This window comes from Drosophila rhopaloa, unplaced genomic scaffold, assembly GCF_018152115.1.
Source record: "Drosophila rhopaloa isolate 14029-0021.01 unplaced genomic scaffold, ASM1815211v1 contig_3, whole genome shotgun sequence".
NCBI lineage: Eukaryota > Metazoa > Arthropoda > Insecta > Diptera > Drosophilidae > Drosophila > Drosophila rhopaloa.
In genome coordinates this window covers 10,377,788-10,398,496 of record NW_025335123.1, presented here as the reverse complement: position 1 = coordinate 10,398,496, position 20,709 = coordinate 10,377,788, and the positions used below count along the sequence as shown (strand labels likewise).

The 20,709-nt window shown below is 49.0% G+C and overlaps 3 protein-coding genes across 4 annotated transcripts; 1 reads left to right on the top strand and 2 right to left on the bottom strand.

Moving 5' to 3' along the window:
• Window positions 1-92: 92 nt before the first annotated feature.
• Window positions 93-14,904, top strand: LOC108048506 (serine/threonine-protein kinase Smg1). The gene is made up of 9 exons (XM_017129242.2): window positions 93-640; window positions 698-1,061; window positions 1,124-3,404; window positions 3,461-6,970; window positions 10,554-10,870; window positions 11,088-12,420; window positions 12,483-13,451; window positions 13,522-13,870; window positions 13,941-14,904. Exons 1-9 carry the CDS (start codon window positions 259-261, stop codon window positions 14,138-14,140), a joined length of 9,705 nt encoding a protein of 3,234 aa, XP_016984731.1. The 5' UTR covers window positions 93-258; the 3' UTR covers window positions 14,141-14,904.
• On the bottom strand, window positions 7,161-9,291 carry LOC108048515 (histamine H2 receptor). The gene is made up of 2 exons (XM_017129251.1): window positions 8,383-9,291; window positions 7,161-7,893 (listed from the first exon to the last, which is right to left on the bottom strand). Exons 1-2 carry the CDS (start codon window positions 8,904-8,906, stop codon window positions 7,245-7,247), a joined length of 1,173 nt encoding a protein of 390 aa, XP_016984740.1. The 5' UTR covers window positions 8,907-9,291; the 3' UTR covers window positions 7,161-7,244.
• A 1,242-nt stretch (window positions 14,905-16,146) lies between the features above and the next one.
• Window positions 16,147-20,647, bottom strand: LOC108048850 (E3 ubiquitin-protein ligase znrf2). 2 transcript variants are annotated; one of them, XM_017129781.1, is made up of 8 exons: window positions 20,543-20,647; window positions 19,494-20,477; window positions 18,232-18,358; window positions 18,064-18,159; window positions 17,885-17,990; window positions 17,191-17,261; window positions 16,936-17,048; window positions 16,147-16,623 (listed from the first exon to the last, which is right to left on the bottom strand). In XM_017129781.1, exons 2-6 carry the CDS (start codon window positions 19,974-19,976, stop codon window positions 17,204-17,206), a joined length of 870 nt encoding a protein of 289 aa, XP_016985270.1. In that variant the 5' UTR covers window positions 19,977-20,477; window positions 20,543-20,647; the 3' UTR covers window positions 16,147-16,623; window positions 16,936-17,048; window positions 17,191-17,203. The 2 variants fall into 2 exon arrangements, with proteins under 2 accessions (XP_016985270.1, XP_016985262.1); XM_017129773.2 differs by having other exon boundaries at window positions 19,494-20,590.
• Window positions 20,648-20,709: the final 62 nt, after the last annotated feature.

The following is a 20,709-nucleotide window of genomic DNA, read 5'->3' as shown; positions in this document are numbered from 1 at the left end:
TGATCAACCTGTCTGTAGGTGCTTTCCTGATAATGCCCTTATTAAAAGGGAAATCATATAAATAGGGACCTTACAAGGGGGAATTTGAAGAAAGTGCTTTCTCTGAAACATCGATGGCCCGTTAAGCGCCCGCGTCAGCTGTGCCTATCGATAGTGATTGGCCCACCACTAACTGATGTTGGAACAAAAAAAAATTATTTTCTTGATATAAACTAAACACGATTGACCACGATTGATGCCGAGATTCGAGGAGATTTGATGTCTGCGCTAGCGCCGCCAATTCCCTCAATGAAGAACGCGCTCCAGCCGGACAACTACAATGGAACTGGGGCCGAGGAGGAGGCGTCGTCCGCGTTCCACGCGGAGATTGACCGTGTATTGCGGAACAACAATGGCAATAATCACGGAGGCGGCAGCGGCAGTGTCAGTAACGAGGGTGGTAGCGGGAGTGGAAGTGCCAGCGGCAGTGGGAGTGCATCAGGATCTGGAGGCAGTGAGTCCATGTGGTCGCTAGGCGGGAACAAGACGCACGAAGCTGCGCAGGCGTTCGCCAACTCGCTAGTGCTGCGCAACATGAACCACGAGCTGGCCAAGGGGCAGGTAATGCCCCAGAATCAACGCAAGGTGTTCCAGTGTAAAGGTGAGTTGGCTTTCCTGATCTTGGACTTGATTCCAACGCTTAATTTGATCATACCAGGTGATCCAGTCAACCTGACGGCTAATGGTGAGGATCTGCGCCTGTCAAAGATCATCCGAAGGCTTAATAACGAGTCCAATCCCGCCGTGGCTTTGGAGCTGTGCGCCAAACTAGATCAGGCGGTGCGCACGCCCATCAACATGGGCTATATGTCCTGCTCCTTTGTGTGGATCCTGGAGAACATGCTCACACTCTTCAAACAGTGCTCGCCTCCCGTTCTGGAGGAGTGCAGCAAGACTCTCGGTTTGATTGGCTACATTAACCGCAAGTCGTATCCCATCTACGAGGAGTTTATAGTGAAGAACTACAGGAGCAGCAAGCGGATGCAGAGGTATCTGATCGTGGCCCTGCGCACCACCCTGAGGTGACTCTTAAACCGTCTTTCGTTTGCCTTGTTTGCCCTAACCTATCCCAATTCAAATGCAGCTGCGACGCCAAGTGCGAGCTGCATGTGTACGCCGACAAGATCATGCTGCTGCTGAAGGACTTCCTGGAGAATGCGGAGAGTGCCGACAGCTTCACCGCAGTCAGCAATACCCTGGTGCAGTTCTCGGCCAGCTATCGGGACGCCTTCGAGTGCCACTTCACAGACGTGGTCGACATCATCATCGGCTGGCAACTGGAGGCGGGACAGCCCAGACAACTGAAGGCCCACTGCGCCCAGGTGCTAGAGCAGTTGACGCCGTACTTTAGCAAGCAGATTGAGTTCAGCTATGGCTTGTTGGCCCAGTTCGTGGAGGATATCACCGTGCTGGAGGAGGAGGATCCGGCGGCCATGGCGGAGCGAGTGGGCGCCTTTGTGGGTGCCTTCAACACACTGCTAAAGTGCCTGGCCCGCATGCAGATATTCGTGGGCATGCCCACCTGTGAGTGCATAGTCCAAATGGCCGTGGATCACCTAACCAAAATAATTCCCCATCTGGTTCTGCACACGAATTCGGACGCCATGGTCAACATTAACGAGCTGCTCTGCATTTGTCTGCTAAATAACTTTAGCGGCCTGGATCCTGGTACTTTGGAGGAGCTGCTGCTCGGCCAGCTCGAGCAGATGCTTTGTTTGAGTGAGTCACATCGGCAGAGTGTCCTGTATCTGCTGCTGTGCACAGTGAGGAGACTGCGGACACGTCTGCCGCCCAGTCTGGTTCATGTGCTCTTCCAGTCCAGTCCGTATCTGACCGAAGTAAGACGCCAGACGCCGGGCAGCAGTGCTTACAGGCTGTTACTGCGCACCTGCCAGGAGACCCTGCTCATTCGGAATGTGCCCCTGCTGCAGCAGGCATATAAGCATCTTGTGGACGATATCGACGACTGCCTACAACAGCTGAAGTCAACTTCACCTGCAACGGAGGAGTCCGAAAGGAAAGCCAGCGAGGCAGGCATGCTCCTCGTTTTCCATCTGGCCGCCTTGGCTGCCCTGGCTAAGCAGACCTCCTCAATCATTGGTATGTACGCATGCAAGCCATCGATTTTGGAGCTGCTTCTCACCAACTGTAGGGCTCATGAGCTGACGCTTTGGACCAAATATCCCGCCGCCCATCAAGCTATTTTGGCTCTGCTCGTGGTGCACTGCCAGGCGAATCACAACTTTCGCACCAACTCTAGCTTGCTACGAGACCAGGAGCTGGCGGCGGAGAATACCTCGCCGACGGCGAACAGCTTTGCCAGCATTCTTCGCTTTCTAGATTCGGTATTGGAACAGGCTGGCCAACTGGCTACCCAGAACTTGAGAATACTCCTGCAGTGGACCCAAATGCTCCTAAGCGAGTGTCGTGAGAAGGCTGACTTGCTTATGGAGCAAGAGAACTTCCTGGGTATTTGTCGCAACATTGCAGTTGCCGCCTCCAAATGGACGCCCTTAGAAAGTGCTGGTTGCATCCAAACCGTTTTGGAGTATGGCCCGGAAAGGCTTAACCATCTGCCAGAGCTGTTGATCCTGTACCGCGATACGGCACTCCAACAGCTGCAGGTGCTCTCGACGAACGGCCATGCACCCTATGCCCAGATCTACGCCCAGTTGCCACTGCACTTAACCCTCACCGGAGGTGAATCACCAATACCCGGGATGACGAGCAGACGTGTCTGCGTTTGGCAGCAGAGGATGAGTCAGTGCAGCGCCGTACGCGACACCGTCTTCCGGGATTTCTTTGAGCGCCTCCAAAAACCGGAGCAAGATTCGCTGACCAACAGTCTGCGGGAGTTATTCGTGCGTAGCTGCCAAGTGGCGCCGCAGGATGAACGGCAAGAGAAGCTGTCGCAATGCACAAAGCGCTGCCAGCGATTGGCCACCGCCTGGCTGCAGTTCGAAGCAGCCAGATACTGTGTGGACCAGCGACTCCGTACGACGCTGGGAAAGCCGCAAGAAACGTTCCTCGGATTCGAGGCCATCATCATGCGGCACGCCAGATTGCTGAGTGGCTGTGCCAAGGAGTTGGAGCGCTCTGCCCTGGACACGCTGTCGCTGGAGCAGCTCGTTAGCATGCAGGGAAATCTGAGTTTGCTGCTGGGCTTCCTCGATGCACTGGAGAAGCTCATCTACAACGCCGCCGAGGGCAGTGCTTTTGCTCTTCGTCCGCCGGAAAAACCAGTGGCGGCCTTCTTTCGTTTGAATAACCCCACCTGTCAGTCCTGGTTTAATCGCATCCGCATTGGTGTGGTCATCATCGCCATGCATGTGCAGCAGCCGGAACTGGTCATCCGATATGCCCAGGTGAGTTACTCCCATAGAGATTCATATCCGTACTCAGCGGCATCTATTTTTTGTAGCAAATCCTGCTCACCCAGAAGATGCAAGATGCCACTTATAGCCAGGCGATCGTTTACATGGCCTGGGCTTGGGTCAGCTGCCAGGAGGCGGACTCCCTGCGCGGTCTGTGCCTGTGGGCCCGTTCCAAGAGCAGCAAATCCTACCAGTGGCTTTTGTGTGCAGCGGATCAGGCAGCCGGAAAACGGGAATCCGCGCTTGTCGGCTACAGAAGTGTGCTGGCCGAGGAGGAGCACCATCCTGAGCTGGAGCCGCACACACGACAGTTTGTTCTGGCCCAGATGATGCAGTGCCTGCAGGACACAGGCCAGTGGTCGCAGCTGGTGGAACTAAAGCAGCAACAACTAAATCGACCGGAGGACAGAGAACTAAATCCCTTCCTACAACGCAGCAACGTCGAGGTCAATGCTCTGGAACGACTGCTGAATAGGGGAGAGGAGACGTTTTCGTCCATGGAAGAATTTGGAGGAGCCCTGCAGCAGTTGAGCCTGTGGCCCAGCAACTGGGAGGCATCTGGATCAGAAAGCGCTTTAAATGGACGTGCTAGCTTCTCGTCAGTTCATGTGCGCCAGCGCACAGAGGATATTGTGTTGCAAAAGCTGATAGAGGACCGTTGCCTGCCCGATCAGACGAGGAACCTGCTGGATATCCAGTGGCGAGATAGCCTGTTGAACCCCAGTTTTGATCAGAGATCCAGCAGAGAACTCACCCTTCTCCGGCATATTGTTCAAGGCGTCAGTAACGGTCAGGAGTTGTCCCTGCTTCCCTTGTCCACGAAGAGATGCCAAAGCCGCACAAATACCGTATCCAGCGCTGTTTTGATGCGCTGCTTGGCCTGGACGCAGTTGCTGCGCCAGCATTGTGTGCCGGGCAGCTGGGAAACCCTTTGCTTGGACGCAGCAGCCGCAGCTCGAGAGGAGGGAAACCTCCAGCTTTCTGAGATTATGCTCGCCCAGTTCTTTGGCCAGCCGCTGGAGGAGATTGCTGCTCAGTTTCCACTGGAGCAAGGCTTGCATACGGATAGTCCGGAGTTACTTCGTGGTTACAGTGAGCTGGTCAAGTGCCTGCATCTCCAGCAGCAGCAGCAACAGCAGACGCAGTGCGGCGACTTAAGCTCTTCCATTGATGTGTGTGCTTCGCTTTGCCTGAACATCCAGAGGAACAGCCATCAACCGGCCGTCGGTGCGGACCTTTTGCTCACCCTCTCCGATTGGATAGCCGCCAGGACTTGCAACGGGATGACCACCAATCAGTCGCCTGCCTTGATTCAACTGCTGGACCAACTGCCCGAATGTCCGCTGACCTGTGGCTCCAGCCAACCGCTGGCGATTCCCCAAGCTGAGCGCCTGGTTGCCCGCCTGGTCCATGCCAGCTTAAAGCAGCGTCCCAACTGCGAGGAGGCGCTGATCGCGTATGGCAACTGGTGCTATCGCTGGGGCAAGAAGATCGTGGACAGTGGCTGCGTGCTCACTCAGGCTGATGTGTCGGCTCTTAGCCAGGCGCTGGATATTGCCATGCCGCTCGATAACGATCAGTTGGGTGAGCTTCTGCAGGCGCTGAGCATGGAGCAGCCGCCGGCGAACTGTGTGGAGGTGTGTCCGGAAGCGGCGCGTGCCCGGGATGATGAGGCTGCCAAGAACTGCCTGCGTCGACTTAGTTTGCTCGCGGATAAGCCGCCGGAAGTGCTAGATGCCGTCTTGCAGATTTGGCGACGGGCCATAGCCAACACGTATGATTACTACAAAGATGCAGCGCGCTCGTACTTCCAATATCTCAGTTTGAAAGCGGGTTCCGGCTCGGAAAAGCCAGGAGGCGATGGAACCGCTCAGCAGCGGGAACGTTTCCATGTGGACGACAGCAATCTGGTGACCACAACGCTGCGCCTGCTCCGCCTGATTGTGAAGCATGCCAGCGGACTGCAGGAGGTTTTGGAGCAGGGACTACGCACCACGCCAATTGCCCCCTGGAAGGTGATCATTCCGCAGCTATTCAGCCGACTGAATCACCACGAACCGTATGTGAGAAAGAGCGTTTGCGACCTGCTCTGCCGCCTGGCCGAGAGTCGACCACAGCTGGTGATCTTCCCAGCAGTGGTGGGCGCCAACAGGGAGCAACAGGATGCAGCGGCTCCACCCGCGTCCGCACCAGCGCCACCCACCACGGAGGATGCCTGCTGCTACGGCTACTTGCTGGGGGAACTCTCGAAACAGGCGCCGGAGGCAGTGCAGCATGTGCAGCTGATGGTGAAAGAGCTGCGCCGCGTGTGCCTGCTGTGGGACGAGTACTGGATTCACTCGCTGGCCCACATCTACAACACGTACGTGAGTCGGGTGAGTGCGCTGGCCACCGAGTTCCGTCCGGACGACCATGAGGGCAAGAACAACCGCTTCAATGTCTGGCGGCCGCAACTACTGGCGGATCTGGAGGCCCTGGCCGCGCTCACCGCTCGCCCGGCCGAGACCAGCTATGAACGGAGTTTCCACAAGCGATTCGATGCTCCCATACGAGCCACCGTGGAGGCACTGCGATCGCGTCGTTACCCGGAGGCGTGGGACAAGCTGAAGCAGCTATACCACATCCTGCAGTCCAACATGATCAGGGGCACGGGCAGCACCCTCAAGATGCAGAGCCTGAGCCCGGTGCTGTGCGGCATTGGACGGATGCGCATCTCCATGCCTGGCCTGGACGCCCATGGTCCGGATGAGGATCAGGTTTATATCGAGAGCGTCGAGGGTTCAGTGTGCGTGTTGCCCACCAAGACGAAGCCCAAAAAGGTTGCCTTCTATGGCAGCAATGGCCAGCGCTACACGTTCCTGTTCAAGGGGATGGAGGATCTCCATCTGGACGAGCGCATCATGCAGTTCCTGTCCATCTCGAACGCGATCATGGCCTGCCGCAGTGATGCACCGGGCAATGGTTGCTATCGTGCCCACCACTACTCCGTGATTCCGCTGGGCCCGCAGTCCGGATTGATTAGCTGGGTGGACGGAGTCACTCCGCTCTTTGCACTCTACAAGAAGTGGCAGCAGCGACAGCCCCAGATCACTGCGAAAACGGGAGCCGGTGCTGGTGCCAATGCCACGCGGCGTTTTACGGATTTGTTCTACAGCAAACTCTCGCCGCTGCTGGCCAAGCATAATCTGCAGGTAAGCGATCCACGCCGCCAGTGGCCCATATCCGCCCTGCGCCAGGTGCTCGCGGAATTGTCGCAGGAAACGCCTGGAGATCTGCTCGCCCGGGAACTGTGGTGTCAGGCCGGAAACTCCGCCGAGTGGCGGCAATCGGTGCGTCGGTATGCCCGCTGCATGTCGGTCATGTCGATGATTGGCTATGTCATCGGATTGGGCGACCGGCACTTGGACAACGTGCTTATCAACCTGGGAAGTGGCGACATCGTGCACATCGACTACAACGTTTGCTTCGAAAAGGGACGCACACTGCGCATCCCGGAGAAGGTGCCCTTCCGTCTCACCCAGAATCTTGTGCACGCCCTGGGCATCACCGGAATCGAGGTAAGATAATGCTCAATGCCCCTGCTTATTTTAATTTCATTGCCCCTTTTGGGACCTCAATCGCTCTTTATATATGTTGCATACTCACCTATCAGCTCGAAATAGGATACTCAATCCCTCAGTTGCACATTAGTGTTTCAGAAACTTGCAACAAATCTCTTTTATGGGTCAAACAATGAAAGCATTTAAATATAATGCCACAAATCGTTGCGCTTTAATTGCTTTCATCTCAACATAATCCTATAAAGTCAAGGGATGGGTATTCTAAGGGTGATCACTGAGTGGCCTTCGGTTTGATCTCCTGCTGGTATCCCGTGGAAGAGGAGGTGGCCTCCATGCGGTGCTTGCTGTCCGCCGGCAGCTGATCCTCGCACTGCCTCGCCGACCGGCAGCAGAGTGTCTGGGCAAAGGCGCGCCGAAAGCCAGAGTTCTTCCACGAGTAGATGATTGGGTTGAGGGCCGAATTGGCAATCGCCAGCGAGAAGGTGGTCTTGTAGATCATCGAGCTGCTCCGGCACATGCTGAACAGCTGAGCTATGGCCACGCAAAAGTACGGCAGCCAGCAGAGTGTGAAGCAGCCCATGATGAAGACCACGATCTGGACACTCTTCCAATCGGGATGGAGCAGCAGACTCCGCATGGTGGTGGCCTCATCCGTGTTATAGACCACCGACTGCCGCAATCGCTGAGCTTGCATGGAAGCCTCGCGCATGATGCGCCAGTAAACCAGGAGCATGCAGATCCAAATGATTATGAAGCCCGGCGTAATCACACCGGCTATGTAGCCGGGCGAAAGGACCTCGTCGAATTCGCAAGCCTGCGCCTCGGGCCATCGATTCCAGAACACGGGCAGGAGGGCCACCAAAGCACCCAGGCACCAATTGGATACGATGATGCTATAGGCCACGCGACGTGTCATGTATCTGTGGGATATACATACGTCAATGATCAGCGGTTTGGGTGGGTTCCTTTCTTTTTAGCGAGCAAAAAACTTCAAGTTCAATAGATATAAATTAGACCCGTTCATGAATCAACAGCAAACGTAGGCTGCATTTCGAGATACGATTCATACTAATTGTAAGAATTGGTGCGTTCTTCTAATTAAAAACTATATACTTTGAAATTATCTTTTTAAATTTAAATCATTGAATAATCCGAATGAATGAAAAATATGATAAAAACCACAAAATGTTTAGGATTTTTAACAGTTGAATCATTGAATTAAAATAATCCTATTGATTCATTATTACATTGAATCATCCGAATAGTTGAAAAATAGAATACATAATTTGTTTATAACTTTGACAAAGGGCAGAATACTGTTGATAAATGAATAGCTCTAGTATAAATAAATGATATTTCTATATTTCTGGGATACCTGATACACGCAAAAGTATCAATGGCCTGCTTACCTTCTGTAGTGCAAGGCGTAGACCACGGCTATATACCGATCCACCGCAATGGAGATCAGAGTCAGCATGGAGACGCAGCAGGCGCAGATTAGCAGGAAGAAGCGCAGCAGGCAGGGAGCTCGCATCGCGCCAATGTCCGAGCCCATGTAGAAGGTCAGGTGATAGGGCAAGGCCAATCCCACACAGAAATCGGAGACGGCCAGAGAGAGGATGAACAGGTTGGAGATGACCGAGCGCAGATGGCGACAGGTGCGTACCGCCACAATGGTCAGGATATTGCCACCCAGGATGAGGGCAAACAGCAGGGCATTGATGGCCAGCCAAAGGAAGTGACCCGCACCCAGGCTTGTCGTCTGGAGACCCAGGTCACTTGGAGTTATCGTCGCATTTTGCCGCGGAAACAGGAGTCCCAGCGGTTCCGGAGTGCTCTGATAATCCCAGGCGGGCGATGAGGTACTGGAAAATGCCATGTCACACGACGAAAAACGAAGCGCACGCGACGCTAGTGAGGAACTATCTGGCATCTGGCACCCGTGGGAGCTGGAGCTGTGCGGTTTTTGGCCCAGGACGTCGGCTCGATTCGGATTCAGATTCAAATGTGGTTCGGCTGCAGCCGTGGGCGTCGTTTGTTTACGTTTCGCTGGTGGCTCTATGACATCGTCACCGCCAGTTAACTGATAACGCGGCCAGATCCACCGTGAGAACCGCAATCCGTCGATAAGCTTGCCACTTTGGCCCGGGCCTGCAGGGCCCAACTTCCCAACTACCCGCCAATCGAATCGTCAAACCATCCATTGTCACCCAAACCACCCACTGCCCCAGAGCGTTTGGAGTGCCCGGACTCCCGGGCCGAATGAATGGCCAAAACAGATCGCTGGGGGTTTTGGCAGATTAGCCCAGCTCCACGGACCAAAATAGAACGATAAAGCCAGGGGCAGTAACTGAGATATACGGCTCGCAGATACATCTTTAATTTGACAAAATTTGCAGTAGGATCTGTAGGGCCTTCTAGCCATTAAAGAAATATATAAAACAAGTCCACGGATGACTCAAAGGTAACGTTTCCGAGGCATTATCGTTTTACTAGTAGGTATCATATAAGTAGACCTAACACTTAACCATAAAATATTATCAAAAGCAGCAATGGATAGGTATTGCTCAGAAATTTTGAAATGCATATGTTTCTTTTTTTTTGATAACAGTTTACACAATTGCAGCCAAGACAGAAAATGATATTGCATTCTACGTATATAAACATTTTGGGTTATGCATCTTTATAAACTAGAATTTAAGTAACAAAATGTTTTTTTGGTAAACATTTATTATATTTTATATATTCCAGATAGTATAGTTAATTAATATGATCATACGAAGAATCAAAAAGTAAAACTCTTCAGTTTAGAACATCCATCTTAGATAATATTCATTAGAATGCAAAAAGTATGATATTAATATAATACATCATCGGGTAGATAAATGAGTTTTAAAATTGAAACAAAAATAAATAATAAAATAATATATATTAATCGAAGACGACAGAAATTAGATAGATCTTAGGTAATAGAAACATAAGAAGTTTCGCCCCATATTCAGTTGCAAGTGAAGGTGCGAGTGCTAGTCCCCACCGTAATATTAGATTTTTATCTGCTATATGGCAACAGATGACATATATTTCGACTTAAACACCTATATCAATAAGCCATGCACTTTTTGCCTGTTTGGTTTTGGCCACACCACATTGTCGTGGACTATGGATCAACAAAAACCATGTGGGGTATGTTGGAGAAACATCTGAGGTTGGCATGGGCAAATGGATAAATGGGAATAAATCTGAGCCCAAGATATATATGGACAGTCATGGGGCTTATCACATAAATTACGTGCCAATCTACAATTGTAAACAGCGATTAGCTTCGATGTCTGTCGAGGTCGTATATGTAGAACATGGTTATGGTTCGGGTTTTGTTCCTGTTTCTGGTTTGGGCTTGGGGTTGCGTTTTGGTTCCCATAAAATCAGCATTGCTAATATATTGAATCGTATATCTGTGCGATGTACGACAGATGGAAACGGTTCCCTCGCACATTTATGGACCCCAATGACCCGTTTATGGGTGCGACATACGTACACATATACCACCGCCAATAACCACTAACCCCGTCGTCTTTTGCAGGGCTCCTTCCGGCTGGGCTGCGAGTATGTGCTGAAGGTGATGCGCAAGGAACGCGAGACCCTGCTGACCCTGCTGGAGGCCTTTGTCTACGATCCCCTGGTCGACTGGACCGTAAACGACGATGCCCAGGCCCTGCGCCGATCCCTGAGTGCCAAGCACCAGCAGGCGCCGGGTGGAGGAGGAGGAGGTGCAGGTGGCGGCGAACTCAAGTGCCACAAAAAGGACAAGAACAAGGGAAAGCTACACGATTGGGATGCCAAGCGGCAGCACTTCCTAAGCAAACTGGGTGTGCTGCAAAAGTACTGGTCCACCAACAAGTGAGTAGATCAACCATAGTTTCAAAGCTATTTCTCAACACAAGTATATTAATGTTTATAAGATATTTAAAATAGAGTAAGACTATTACAATGGATATGGACAACTAGTTGACTTCAAAATCTAATTTTAATTGGACAGTTCCATTTTTGTCTTAACATGATGCATTATTCTTCACACTCATGATTGACTTGCACGTTTCTTTCCTTTACTTGCCAGGACGGACATGATGCTGCAGCTGCAGGAGATGAATCATGAGGTTGGCAACCTGGTGGCGGCGCAGACCAAGCAATTGGTGGCCGAGCAGGAGCTGGTGGAGCTGAATCAACGGAGCGCCCTCATCGCGGAAATCAAGTCGCTGGGGACGGCGATCGAGAGTCACAGCTTCAACACCGCCTCGCTGCGCCATGCGGTTCGCCGTGGTCACTCGGAGGCACTGGCATCGCTCAGTGCGGAGCGCCTGGCGGACTTCGCCCATGTGCAGAGCCTCCTCAGCACTTATGGCCAATGCCTGCAGCCGTATCACTTGGCCGAACTGCATTCCCAGCTCGTCCAGTTGCAATTGGAGTCGGAAAACGAGAATGTCGCGGAATCGGCTGCTTTGGCGGAGGCTCTTCAGTTATCCGGATTCGAGAGCATGCGTGGCCAGTTGGATGAGCTCCTAAGTCGGCTGGATGAAGTGGCCCTGCAGAGCTCGGAGCACCTGCAGCAATATGCGGCGGTCATGAACTTCTTTCCGGAGCAAAGTCACCGGCAGAATCTATTCGTGCGCTTCCACGACAGCTTTGGATCGTACATTCAGCACGGCGGCACCACCAGCAATCCCAATTCGCCATCCAGCTCGATTATCTGCACGGCAGATGTCTTGGGCGTAGCCGATGCCTTGGAGTCCGCTTGGATCCGGCTCAGTTGCCAGCTGCACGAGTCCTCGCAGCGCTATGCCGCCAAGCAGGCGCAGGCTCTGTCCCTGGGAGCACCCACTCCTGCCCTGCTGGCCATGATTGGCCAAAGTGGCTGCAGCCTGCTGCTGCTGAAGGCCAGCTTAGTTCGCACTTTGAACCGGACTGGCGTAGCGTTCGCCGCCTACGAACAGGTGGCATTGGCCAGCCAAGATGAGGAGCTCCTTCAGCATCAGCTGCACTTTATCCACCTGGTTCGCTCCATGTGCCAAGGTGTATTGGCGATGGCCGACCAGGAGGATCTGCATCTGGGCCAAATGGAGAACCTGCTGTCAGCGCTGTCGCATTTGAAGCAGATCTTTGAGTACGACCTGCCGGCCAGCATATATCGTCTTCTGCTGCTGCAACCCAATCTTGGCCAGCTGAGCGCCTTGTGTCATTTGAGTGCCTCCAGTCTGGGACAGCTGTATCTGGAGGCCACGCTGGAGAAGGAGCAGCAGCCGGAGGAGTTCCCAGCGGATCGTCGATTTCTACTATCCCTGCAGCCTGCCTACGAACAGTTCCAACTGGCGTCCACCGCCTTGGCTTCGCTGGTGGGAAGTGTCAAGATGATGCTCGAGGATGTCCACGATTCGCAGGTCCAGCAGTTAATGGTGGGTGTACAAGATGTTGTATTTTTGTGGCCATAACTATAATAGTTTAATTGTCTGTTTAGGAATTGGACCTTCTCAAATCTTGTCACATGGAGCTGGACGACGAGTGCTTCTTCGGCCTGGTCAGTGAAGCACTAGAATCCAGCCGAAGCTGTGACGTGCGGGAAATGGCGCGGCCCGTTTTGGGTCTCGTCCAACGCCTCCAGGCTGAGAGTTTGGCGGGCCTTCTGCCGCTCCTGGCGCGTAACTTCTACACCGCCGTCGGACCGCAATGCACTCCGACCACGTTGTGCGGGGATCCAGCTCAAGCGGATCACCTGTGCGAGAGCCTCTTCATTTCCCTGCAATCGGACGGCGGCCTGCAGCAGCAACAGGCGGAAATAGCGCTGCTCAATCAGCAGCTGGAGCTGCACACCCTGGCAGCATCAGCCCAATACTGGGCCTATTCGGAGGCACTGGGAGCTCAGTTGCGCTGTGGTCACCACATCGTCAGCCGGCCGAAATTGGCCGCAGCCATTGGCGAGGGCTGGCAGGAATTGGACCAGAATTTGAATGCCCTGCAGCAATTACAAGGTGGCCTGGAGTCGCAACTCAGCCAGTTGCAGTCGCAACGCAGCAACTGGAATCGCAATCACCTTGACAGCTTGTTGCACACGCAGCAGGTTCACAACCATCGGGTGGCTGCCCATGTTTTGGTGGTGCGGCAGCTGGCGGATGGAGCCAGTGCAGTGTCGCGTCTAGAGCAGCATGCCGGAGCTCTTGGTGAGGAGGGGCATGCGCAGGTGGATCATTTGGAACAATGGCTCGCTTCGCACGGACAATGGCAGGCGAGCAGCTCGAGGATTAGTGCCGTGGAGCAGGCCGTGGTGGAACTATTGGACCCCGAGGGCGCCATCGATCCCTATTGGTTGGAGAATGTGCACGGATTGTTGGAGGAACAGACCTGCAAGGTCCAGCGCGAGATTGCAGCCCTGGAGGGCGAGCAGCAGAGCAAGCATAGCTTTATCTGCACCTTGCTCAAGGAGACACTGGTAAGTGGTTGCCCCAAAGCGACTGAATCTTAGATTTTTATTGCCTACATTTCCCCACACACATACACAGCGTCTGCAGGACAACATGCCGCGCTTCCATGTACGCACCCTGTGTTCCGAGGCGCAGGCGCACGGTCAGGGCAAAATAGTGCCCACGGATGTGCAGCTGCTCTGCGGCCACCTGCGCGACTGCCAGCGTCTGGTGCAGGCGCTCTTCCAGAGGCTCCAGGACCTGCGCAAGGACCTCTGTGCCGAGCGGAGAGTTCTGCAGCTTGCTGTGCTGCAAAACTGGCGACAGCAACTGCAGCTGATCCTGGTGATGGCCAGCCAGGAGGTAAACGAGTTCTTCAAGAGCATGGACGACTTCCTGCAGCACGCAACTGAAACGGATTCCTACGAAACCTTCACGCACACCAAAGGTGAGTCCAACAAACCAACGAATCTATCAAGGATGTGTTTTCCACCTTTCCAAATTTACTCCGTCTGCAGGTGCCAGTAATTTGCACGAGCAGAAGCGTAATGCTTACGGCGTGTCCGTGTGGAAGAAGATACGGATGAAGCTGGAGGGGCGCGACCCAGATGGCAACCAGCGCAGCTCCGTCGCCGAGCAGGTGGACTATGCCATTCGCGAGGCCACCAATCCTGACAATTTGGCCGTGCTCTACGAGGGCTGGACGCCGTGGGTCTAAGCTTCCACACTGGTCGGCCGCATTTTGGGCTTTTGATATCACCACGCATCACAACTCGGAGCGGATAGACTACATTCAACATTGGGGAAACCTCTGGACCGAATCGGACCTCCGGATCGGATCTCTGGACCTCCTCCGGACTAGAAGCAGTCGCAGCCTGACGGCAGCCGACTCCCCAAAGGCCGTGGCGGAACCAATTTGGCCACCGCCACCTCCCAACCAAGTGTAGTTGCTTAAACGATAGGAAACGAAACGACAGACAGACGCGTAGCGCAGCGGTCCGGGATTCGTCGGACCGGACCCCGTGCTCTCTCAGATCGCATTCCGCATTCCGAGTGGACATAACGAGAAGCTGGCCGGATGCCGGATTGCCAGTAGCAGCTCACATAGCTCCCGATTTACACGATCTTGGCATAACGACGTAATCGGATTCGATATTTTCCAGGTTTCAGATTTGCAATTTACGTTCTCCGGTCTCAGCTTTTTGCCAATCGCCATTACTTTTGTTCGATTTTTTATATTCGATTCGATTATACTATATATTCATTTACGCCGTACCGGATCTGTTTTAATTATGTGTTAAGCCAATCTTAGATTTTCCCCTCTTACTTTAGTTCAAAATTTCTAAGTGTAAGCCGATTGAATTGTGTTATCAAATTATCCGTAGCCATATTAAAACTATATATACACCCCTATATAACCGAGGCATCAACGCCGCCCGTTCTCGTTTTAGTTATTTCAATAAACGCAGTGCTGAATATAAACGTTGCCCTTTTTTAATTCCAAGAGAGGGAGACTTTTGTGGTATATATAATCACTCATTTATTTTCTAAAGTTCTTCTCGTTTTGCTTCCGTTTTACTTGACAATTGTTATCCTAAATCGTTTTATTTGCTCTATTCGCTTTGGTTGGTTATAAAAGTTCAAATATTTATTTTTTTTTTGCTTCGATTAGTTACCAATTTTGCCATCGGGATACAAAAAACCTTTTCTCAAATATAACCAATATGGAAATTTGCATTTAAATGTTACGTTTATCGCTTTTATTTTGTCGTTTACCTTTGGAGTGAAATCAGTTGTATCCTCAATCGCTCAATGCAACGCTATAGTTATACAGTTACAATTTATATATATATATAATATACATATACAACGTTCTATATATATGCATGGTGTATGGGGTGTATATCTGTACAATACATTAAAGTATATCATTTACAAAATAGTTCTTACGTGCTGCCGCCGTAGCTGCTGTTGCTTCGGTTGCTAAGGAAACTTTGGCGGATCATCGACGCAATCTTCGCAGCGATCCGGTTATCGATGAGCAAGGATAGTAAACATAATGGGTAGTAATTTACATACAGTAATCAGTAATGATAATAAACGCACAGCTTCCAGGCAAACGGCGCCCCGAGACTAAAGGTGGTCGTAATTGATGCAGATATTAAATTCAGCAAATATCTAAAATGGTTTCATATACATGCTGGCGCTGCATCGTTTACAACCAGCTTACAATGTCTACGGGTATTGGATATATGGCCAGTTTGAAGCATTTGACAAAAAAAAATAGAATAGGATTTGTCCTTAGCTTTCGTTTGACCAGAACTTCACATTGACAAATTACAAATAATGGCGAATATTTAAAATATTTCTCTTCGATCTGTCAATTTAAAATTTTTTTGTTTAAACAGAAACACAAACAAAATGTTCATAACAAACATGGGTATAAAAAATTACAATAATTTAAATATAACTAGCCATAACTAATGGATAAACACAAAGAGAATTGATTGCGATTGTTAAACAAATCTTATAGTACACCGAAATTGGGAAAAATGGTTTTCTATCTTCGTTACATTTCATTCTTAATTAATGTTGGTTTTTATGTTTTTGGTTGCTTTGCTTTTCGTTTTCGTTTGTTTGTCTTCTAAATTAGCATAATTATTAATAGTATTTGTTATTGTTATTTTCTTTTTGTGTGTGTTCTCCTTACGCTTGTGTTTTTGTGTTTATCCTATTTTAGTCCTGTTTAAAATAATAAATACATACATATACATTACAATTACAATTACATCATTATCCATAGTACAAAATATAAAATTTAACATCACATTGGTTGACATTCTTTTGTTGGTTGGTTGGTTGCTTCGCTTTACACTCCTCCCATCTTCTTAATCTTCTGGTTGTTGCTTCTTGTTGTTGTAGTTTTTGTGGGTTGGTTGATTTTGTTATTTGATTTTTTCTTTGTGTATTATTATTATTATTATGTTGCCAGTTTAGCATTGTAAATTAATTTGTTTCAATTGATTTGTGTGTGTTTTTGGGTTCCATCAGCAGTCGATCGGTCGGTCGGTAGGTCAAGTGATCGATTGCTCAATCCCACTTTTTAGATCCGCATTTTGTGGCATAGCCTCTCCCATCCTATATCCTATATCCTTTACACGCTTTTTTCAAGCTCCAGCTCCAGCTCGGGGTGTTGAGCAGCTGAAAAGGACAGGATATTACATTTTGGCCATCTTTTTACTTACTTACTACTAATTATTAAACTAGCATAACTCGCAATTAATTTTTTTTTAAATAAATAAGACAATTAAAACCGATTTAAAAATAGTTTTGATATCTCTGATTGGCAATATTCTGGATTTCAATATAGAAATGGAAATTGTGTTATAAAAACAATTTACCAAGCAATAAACGACTCTTAAGATATAAAAACTTGTACCACTAATTGTGCGATATGCTGTACAACATACGTGCTAAATATTTGGTCTCAGAGCATTTGCACTGTATCCTTACCCAGAGATTAAACCCTTCTTCGCACCGCTACTAGCTGCCCAGTTCCAGTTCCATTCCAGCTCCAATACCTCTCCTCGCTTGCATAACGCACCACACAAACAACTTGGCGAGCTCTGCAACAGTAAATGCAAATGTAAATCCCATTATAATCGAGAACCTGCCCTCTCGAACTATTCCACCAACTGGTTGAAATTAATGAGGCTGACTTGTTTTTGTCCGGACATCCAACACACATGTGCCAATTATGGGGCTTACCTGGCGAGGATTACTAATCTCCAGGATGCTCGGGACAGGAGCGATTCACCTCAAACCAACGGTCGATGCATCTGTGGGCGGACAGAAAGTCAAGAGAATTGTAATTAGCCCTCTGGCACTTAGTAGAGAGAAGTCGGCATGCAGCCCCCATTATGTGAACACACTTATTTTTAAATTTATTGCCCCAAAGGGGTGAGGTAAGTGTAAAATTCAAACTGAGACACTCCTCAAATTTTCGTTATTGACTCTTTGTTCCCAGGGTTTTGTTTTCTTTCTGCGGTTTATGGGGGCTTGTGGTAAAAAGTTTTCTTCAATGGTAAATTTAATGATTAGTTTAAAGATAAGATACCTAATGCCTACTATGTAGAGTTATTACCGATTATAACAAACTAGCTACATAGATAACGATGAAAACAAATGCAACCGGCTGTTTCAATAAAACATAAGCTAATTGAATATTTATACGTATTGCGCATTTAATTTATTATATTATTTAATAACTGCAAATAATGATATTTTATATATGTATGTTGAACAAAGTTCTGTATTCTGAGATCTTTTAGATCAATTATAAGCCAACTGTATAAATATTATATTTGCAATACAATACGATCTTTTAAACCAAACCTCAAACTTTCAATTGTTTTTAAATATATCAAGTTCAGTACTTCATAACTCCCTATTTTAAACTCACCCTTTGTGATATATGCAGAGGCAAGGCAGCCGGGCGATGGTGTCCCCCGGACTCAGGTCTTCAAGGCAGATGACGCACTCGCCCTTGGCGTCCGACAAAATATCCTCTGGAATGCGACGCATAGAGAAAATAAGTATAAATATTCCAGGAAATCGGGGAACTGAGGGTCAACTGCATACCGTTATATGAGAGTCGTGGTTTCGTTAGGCACATGACTAAATGGCATTCAATGTCGTCCGGCAACACAAACTTATTGCACACAGGGCATTTGATACCTGCAATTATTCGAGGAATTTCGTGAGGTTTACAAATATGAGAAAACAGGTGTAGGCGACACGAGGGCTTACCATTGAAGGACCAAATGTGCGATGGAAGCGAGGTGGCCGTGTAGACACGGCCGATCCCATTGGCGGACGTGGCGGAAGCGGCCAGAGCGATGCTCTCGGCGATATTGCCGCCGGTCATTGTCATGTCCTGTAATTGAGGATTGCGGAACAAAGGTTAGTGAAAAAGGTCTGATGGTGCGTATACGTTATTTTTACTGGTATAGTCTTAATCAGACAATACTTTTAACTATCAAAAATGATTTTTTTCCATGACTTTAATCGTCATAGATCAAACTAAAATAACTACTGTTAAAAACCGATTTAATATTTAAGATATTTTGTTTAAAATGTAATTTATACCTTGAATTTTTTTAAACTAGATTGTACTAGTGAAATTAGTATTACATTTTTCTGATTAACAGATATTAATTTTTTATTTATCCCTTGGGAAATACTGAATATTTCATATATATAAAAAAACAGGCAATTTCTTATATTTCGTTATATTTTTAAATTAAACAAGCTAAACTATATGATAAAAATAACAATAATTTTTGATATATCACAGTATACAAAAACGTATATTCAACGTTCCAAATTTTTTTTTTCTTATTATAGTTTACTATAAACATTTAATGTTACATGTTGTGTTGAATCGATATACCATTACGAATATTTTTTAAGGTACTTTATTCTGTACTATTAACATGGCCTTAAGGATATTTAAATACCGTGTTAGACTACAACTGATTTTAGGGTAATTTAGACCTCCAGAGTATTTTAAACTAAGCCGAAGTCCAATTTATATATTCCATAATTTACGATCATTTTGGAAAACTTTTAAGGTAATTTGGGAATACTTATTATTCTATTAATTAATGGCTAATTTATAGCTATTAACGTGATCTTTGAAATACTCAAGTAGTGAGTTTAATAGATACTGACTGTAGAGTATAATGATACCAAATCATGATTTTACTTTTGCATTAATTCACTTCTGACCTTTGGAGTACACAAATGTTGTGTATCATAGATACCTACGAATGGGTAATCCATTTTGATAGACAGATACATAAATCGCGATTTCCATTTCTTCCGATCTTTGAAATACGTAAATATTGTGTTAAATAAATACTAACTATACGATATATGAATCATAATTTTAATCTTGAGCTAGTCCCCTTTTGACCTCTGGAAAATCCAAATATTGTGTTCACTCCTGACTACTGTGTATTGTGAGTTCCTTTAGCCAGGTATTTAGCCTGGCTCCTGGATCCACTCACCCGTATGGAATCGCCGAGGGTGCGCCTCTGCTGCATGTAGGGCTGCGTGGCGGATCCATTGTTGTTCCCGGCCGCCGGGAAGCTACTGTGGCTATTCTCATTGGCATTCGCCGACACGGAAACCCCCACAGCCGGGTGGCCGTGTGCCGCGTGCGGATGCGAGTGCGGACTGCTCCCAGACGAGGTGATCGAGCCCACCTGCTGCTGCTGGGCCGCCTGCTGCTGGATGTCCGGCACAGAGCTCAGACTCCGCGCCCGCTGACGGTCAATGGACGTGGAGTTCTGGTTGTGGTACACCTGCAGGACGGGCGGAGTGCGCAGCAGATTGAATCCCTGGCCGCCGTCATTCTGACCACCGCGATTCTGGCCGGGATTCGACTGCTGCTGCGTGGAGTCCGCAGCTCCCGTTGAGCTACTCGAAAATGTCCTGGAGCGAGGGCTCTGCTGGCCACTGGTCGCCGGAGTGCTCGTCTTTTGACCCATAGATGCAGGATACTGGATGCCTCGGATCCTTTGTCGCCGTCTCCTCCACCTCCTGCACCTCCTCCTTCTCCTCCTCCTCGGCGCGTCCTCTTTGTCTGCTCCTTCGCGTGCAAATCGGAGCAGACAACAATAGCAAACAATGCGATGTGCGATGTGCGGATGATAAATGCGGTCGGTTTTTTGTCGCTCGGATGATAAGTATATATGTGTTTTGGTGTTTTTTTTTAGTGTGCCTCTGTGTTTGTGCCAAAAGTGCGGGCGTTCGAGGGGCGTGCGGGGTTAGGGGGCGGGGCTATGGGGTGGCAAGGACGGGGGGCGGGTGTTAATGGGTGCGTAGTTGAATTGGAATTGTTGTTATTGTTGCTGCCCCTTTATAGTCGCCTGCTGATTGGGATTCCAATTCCTGTATTTCGCTGCTGGCTGCTCCAAATTCTACGCGCTACTGCTGCTCTCGCCGACAAAAAATAAAGGTGTGACGCGACGACGACGCTGCTGCCCAATCTGCCTTGATTACACTCTCAATTTAAATGACCGTTTTCATTTTTTTCTTTTATTTTATACATTACATTAAAAAGAGTTTTCAACAGAGGCGTGCAAATTACGATAGGCTGTCAATCGATTGTCGCCGAGAATTCTAATAAGAATGGTGGTGGTCCTGTATAGACATTGAGCGAGGACTCAACCCCAGCCTGGATGTTTTTTCAGATGATATTTTCAAATTATTTTTCCGTAT

Excerpts from the sequence above, each read along its gene's own strand:
- LOC108048506 (XM_017129242.2), top strand. The coding sequence starts at position 259 with ATGTCTGCGCTAGCGCCGCCAATTCCCTCAATGAAGAACGCGCTCCAG. Across the intron at positions 3,405-3,460 it reads TGGTCATCCGATATGCCCAG|CAAATCCTGCTCACCCAGAA; the intron begins GTGAGTTACTCC and ends TATTTTTTGTAG. Across the intron at positions 6,971-10,553 it reads TGGGCATCACCGGAATCGAG|GGCTCCTTCCGGCTGGGCTG; the intron begins GTAAGATAATGC and ends CGTCTTTTGCAG.
- LOC108048515 (XM_017129251.1), bottom strand. The coding sequence starts at position 8,906 with ATGCCAGATAGTTCCTCACTAGCGTCGCGTGCGCTTCGTTTTTCGTCG. Across the intron at positions 7,894-8,382 it reads TACGCCTTGCACTACAGAAG|ATACATGACACGTCGCGTGG; the intron begins GTAAGCAGGCCA and ends TATATCCCACAG.
- LOC108048850 (XM_017129781.1), bottom strand. The coding sequence starts at position 19,976 with ATGGGTCAAAAGACGAGCACTCCGGCGACCAGTGGCCAGCAGAGCCCT. Across the intron at positions 18,160-18,231 it reads GCACATTTGGTCCTTCAATG|GTATCAAATGCCCTGTGTGC; the intron begins GTAAGCCCTCGT and ends GAATAATTGCAG. Across the intron at positions 17,991-18,063 it reads ACCACGACTCTCATATAACG|AGGATATTTTGTCGGACGCC; the intron begins GTATGCAGTTGA and ends GTCGCATTCCAG.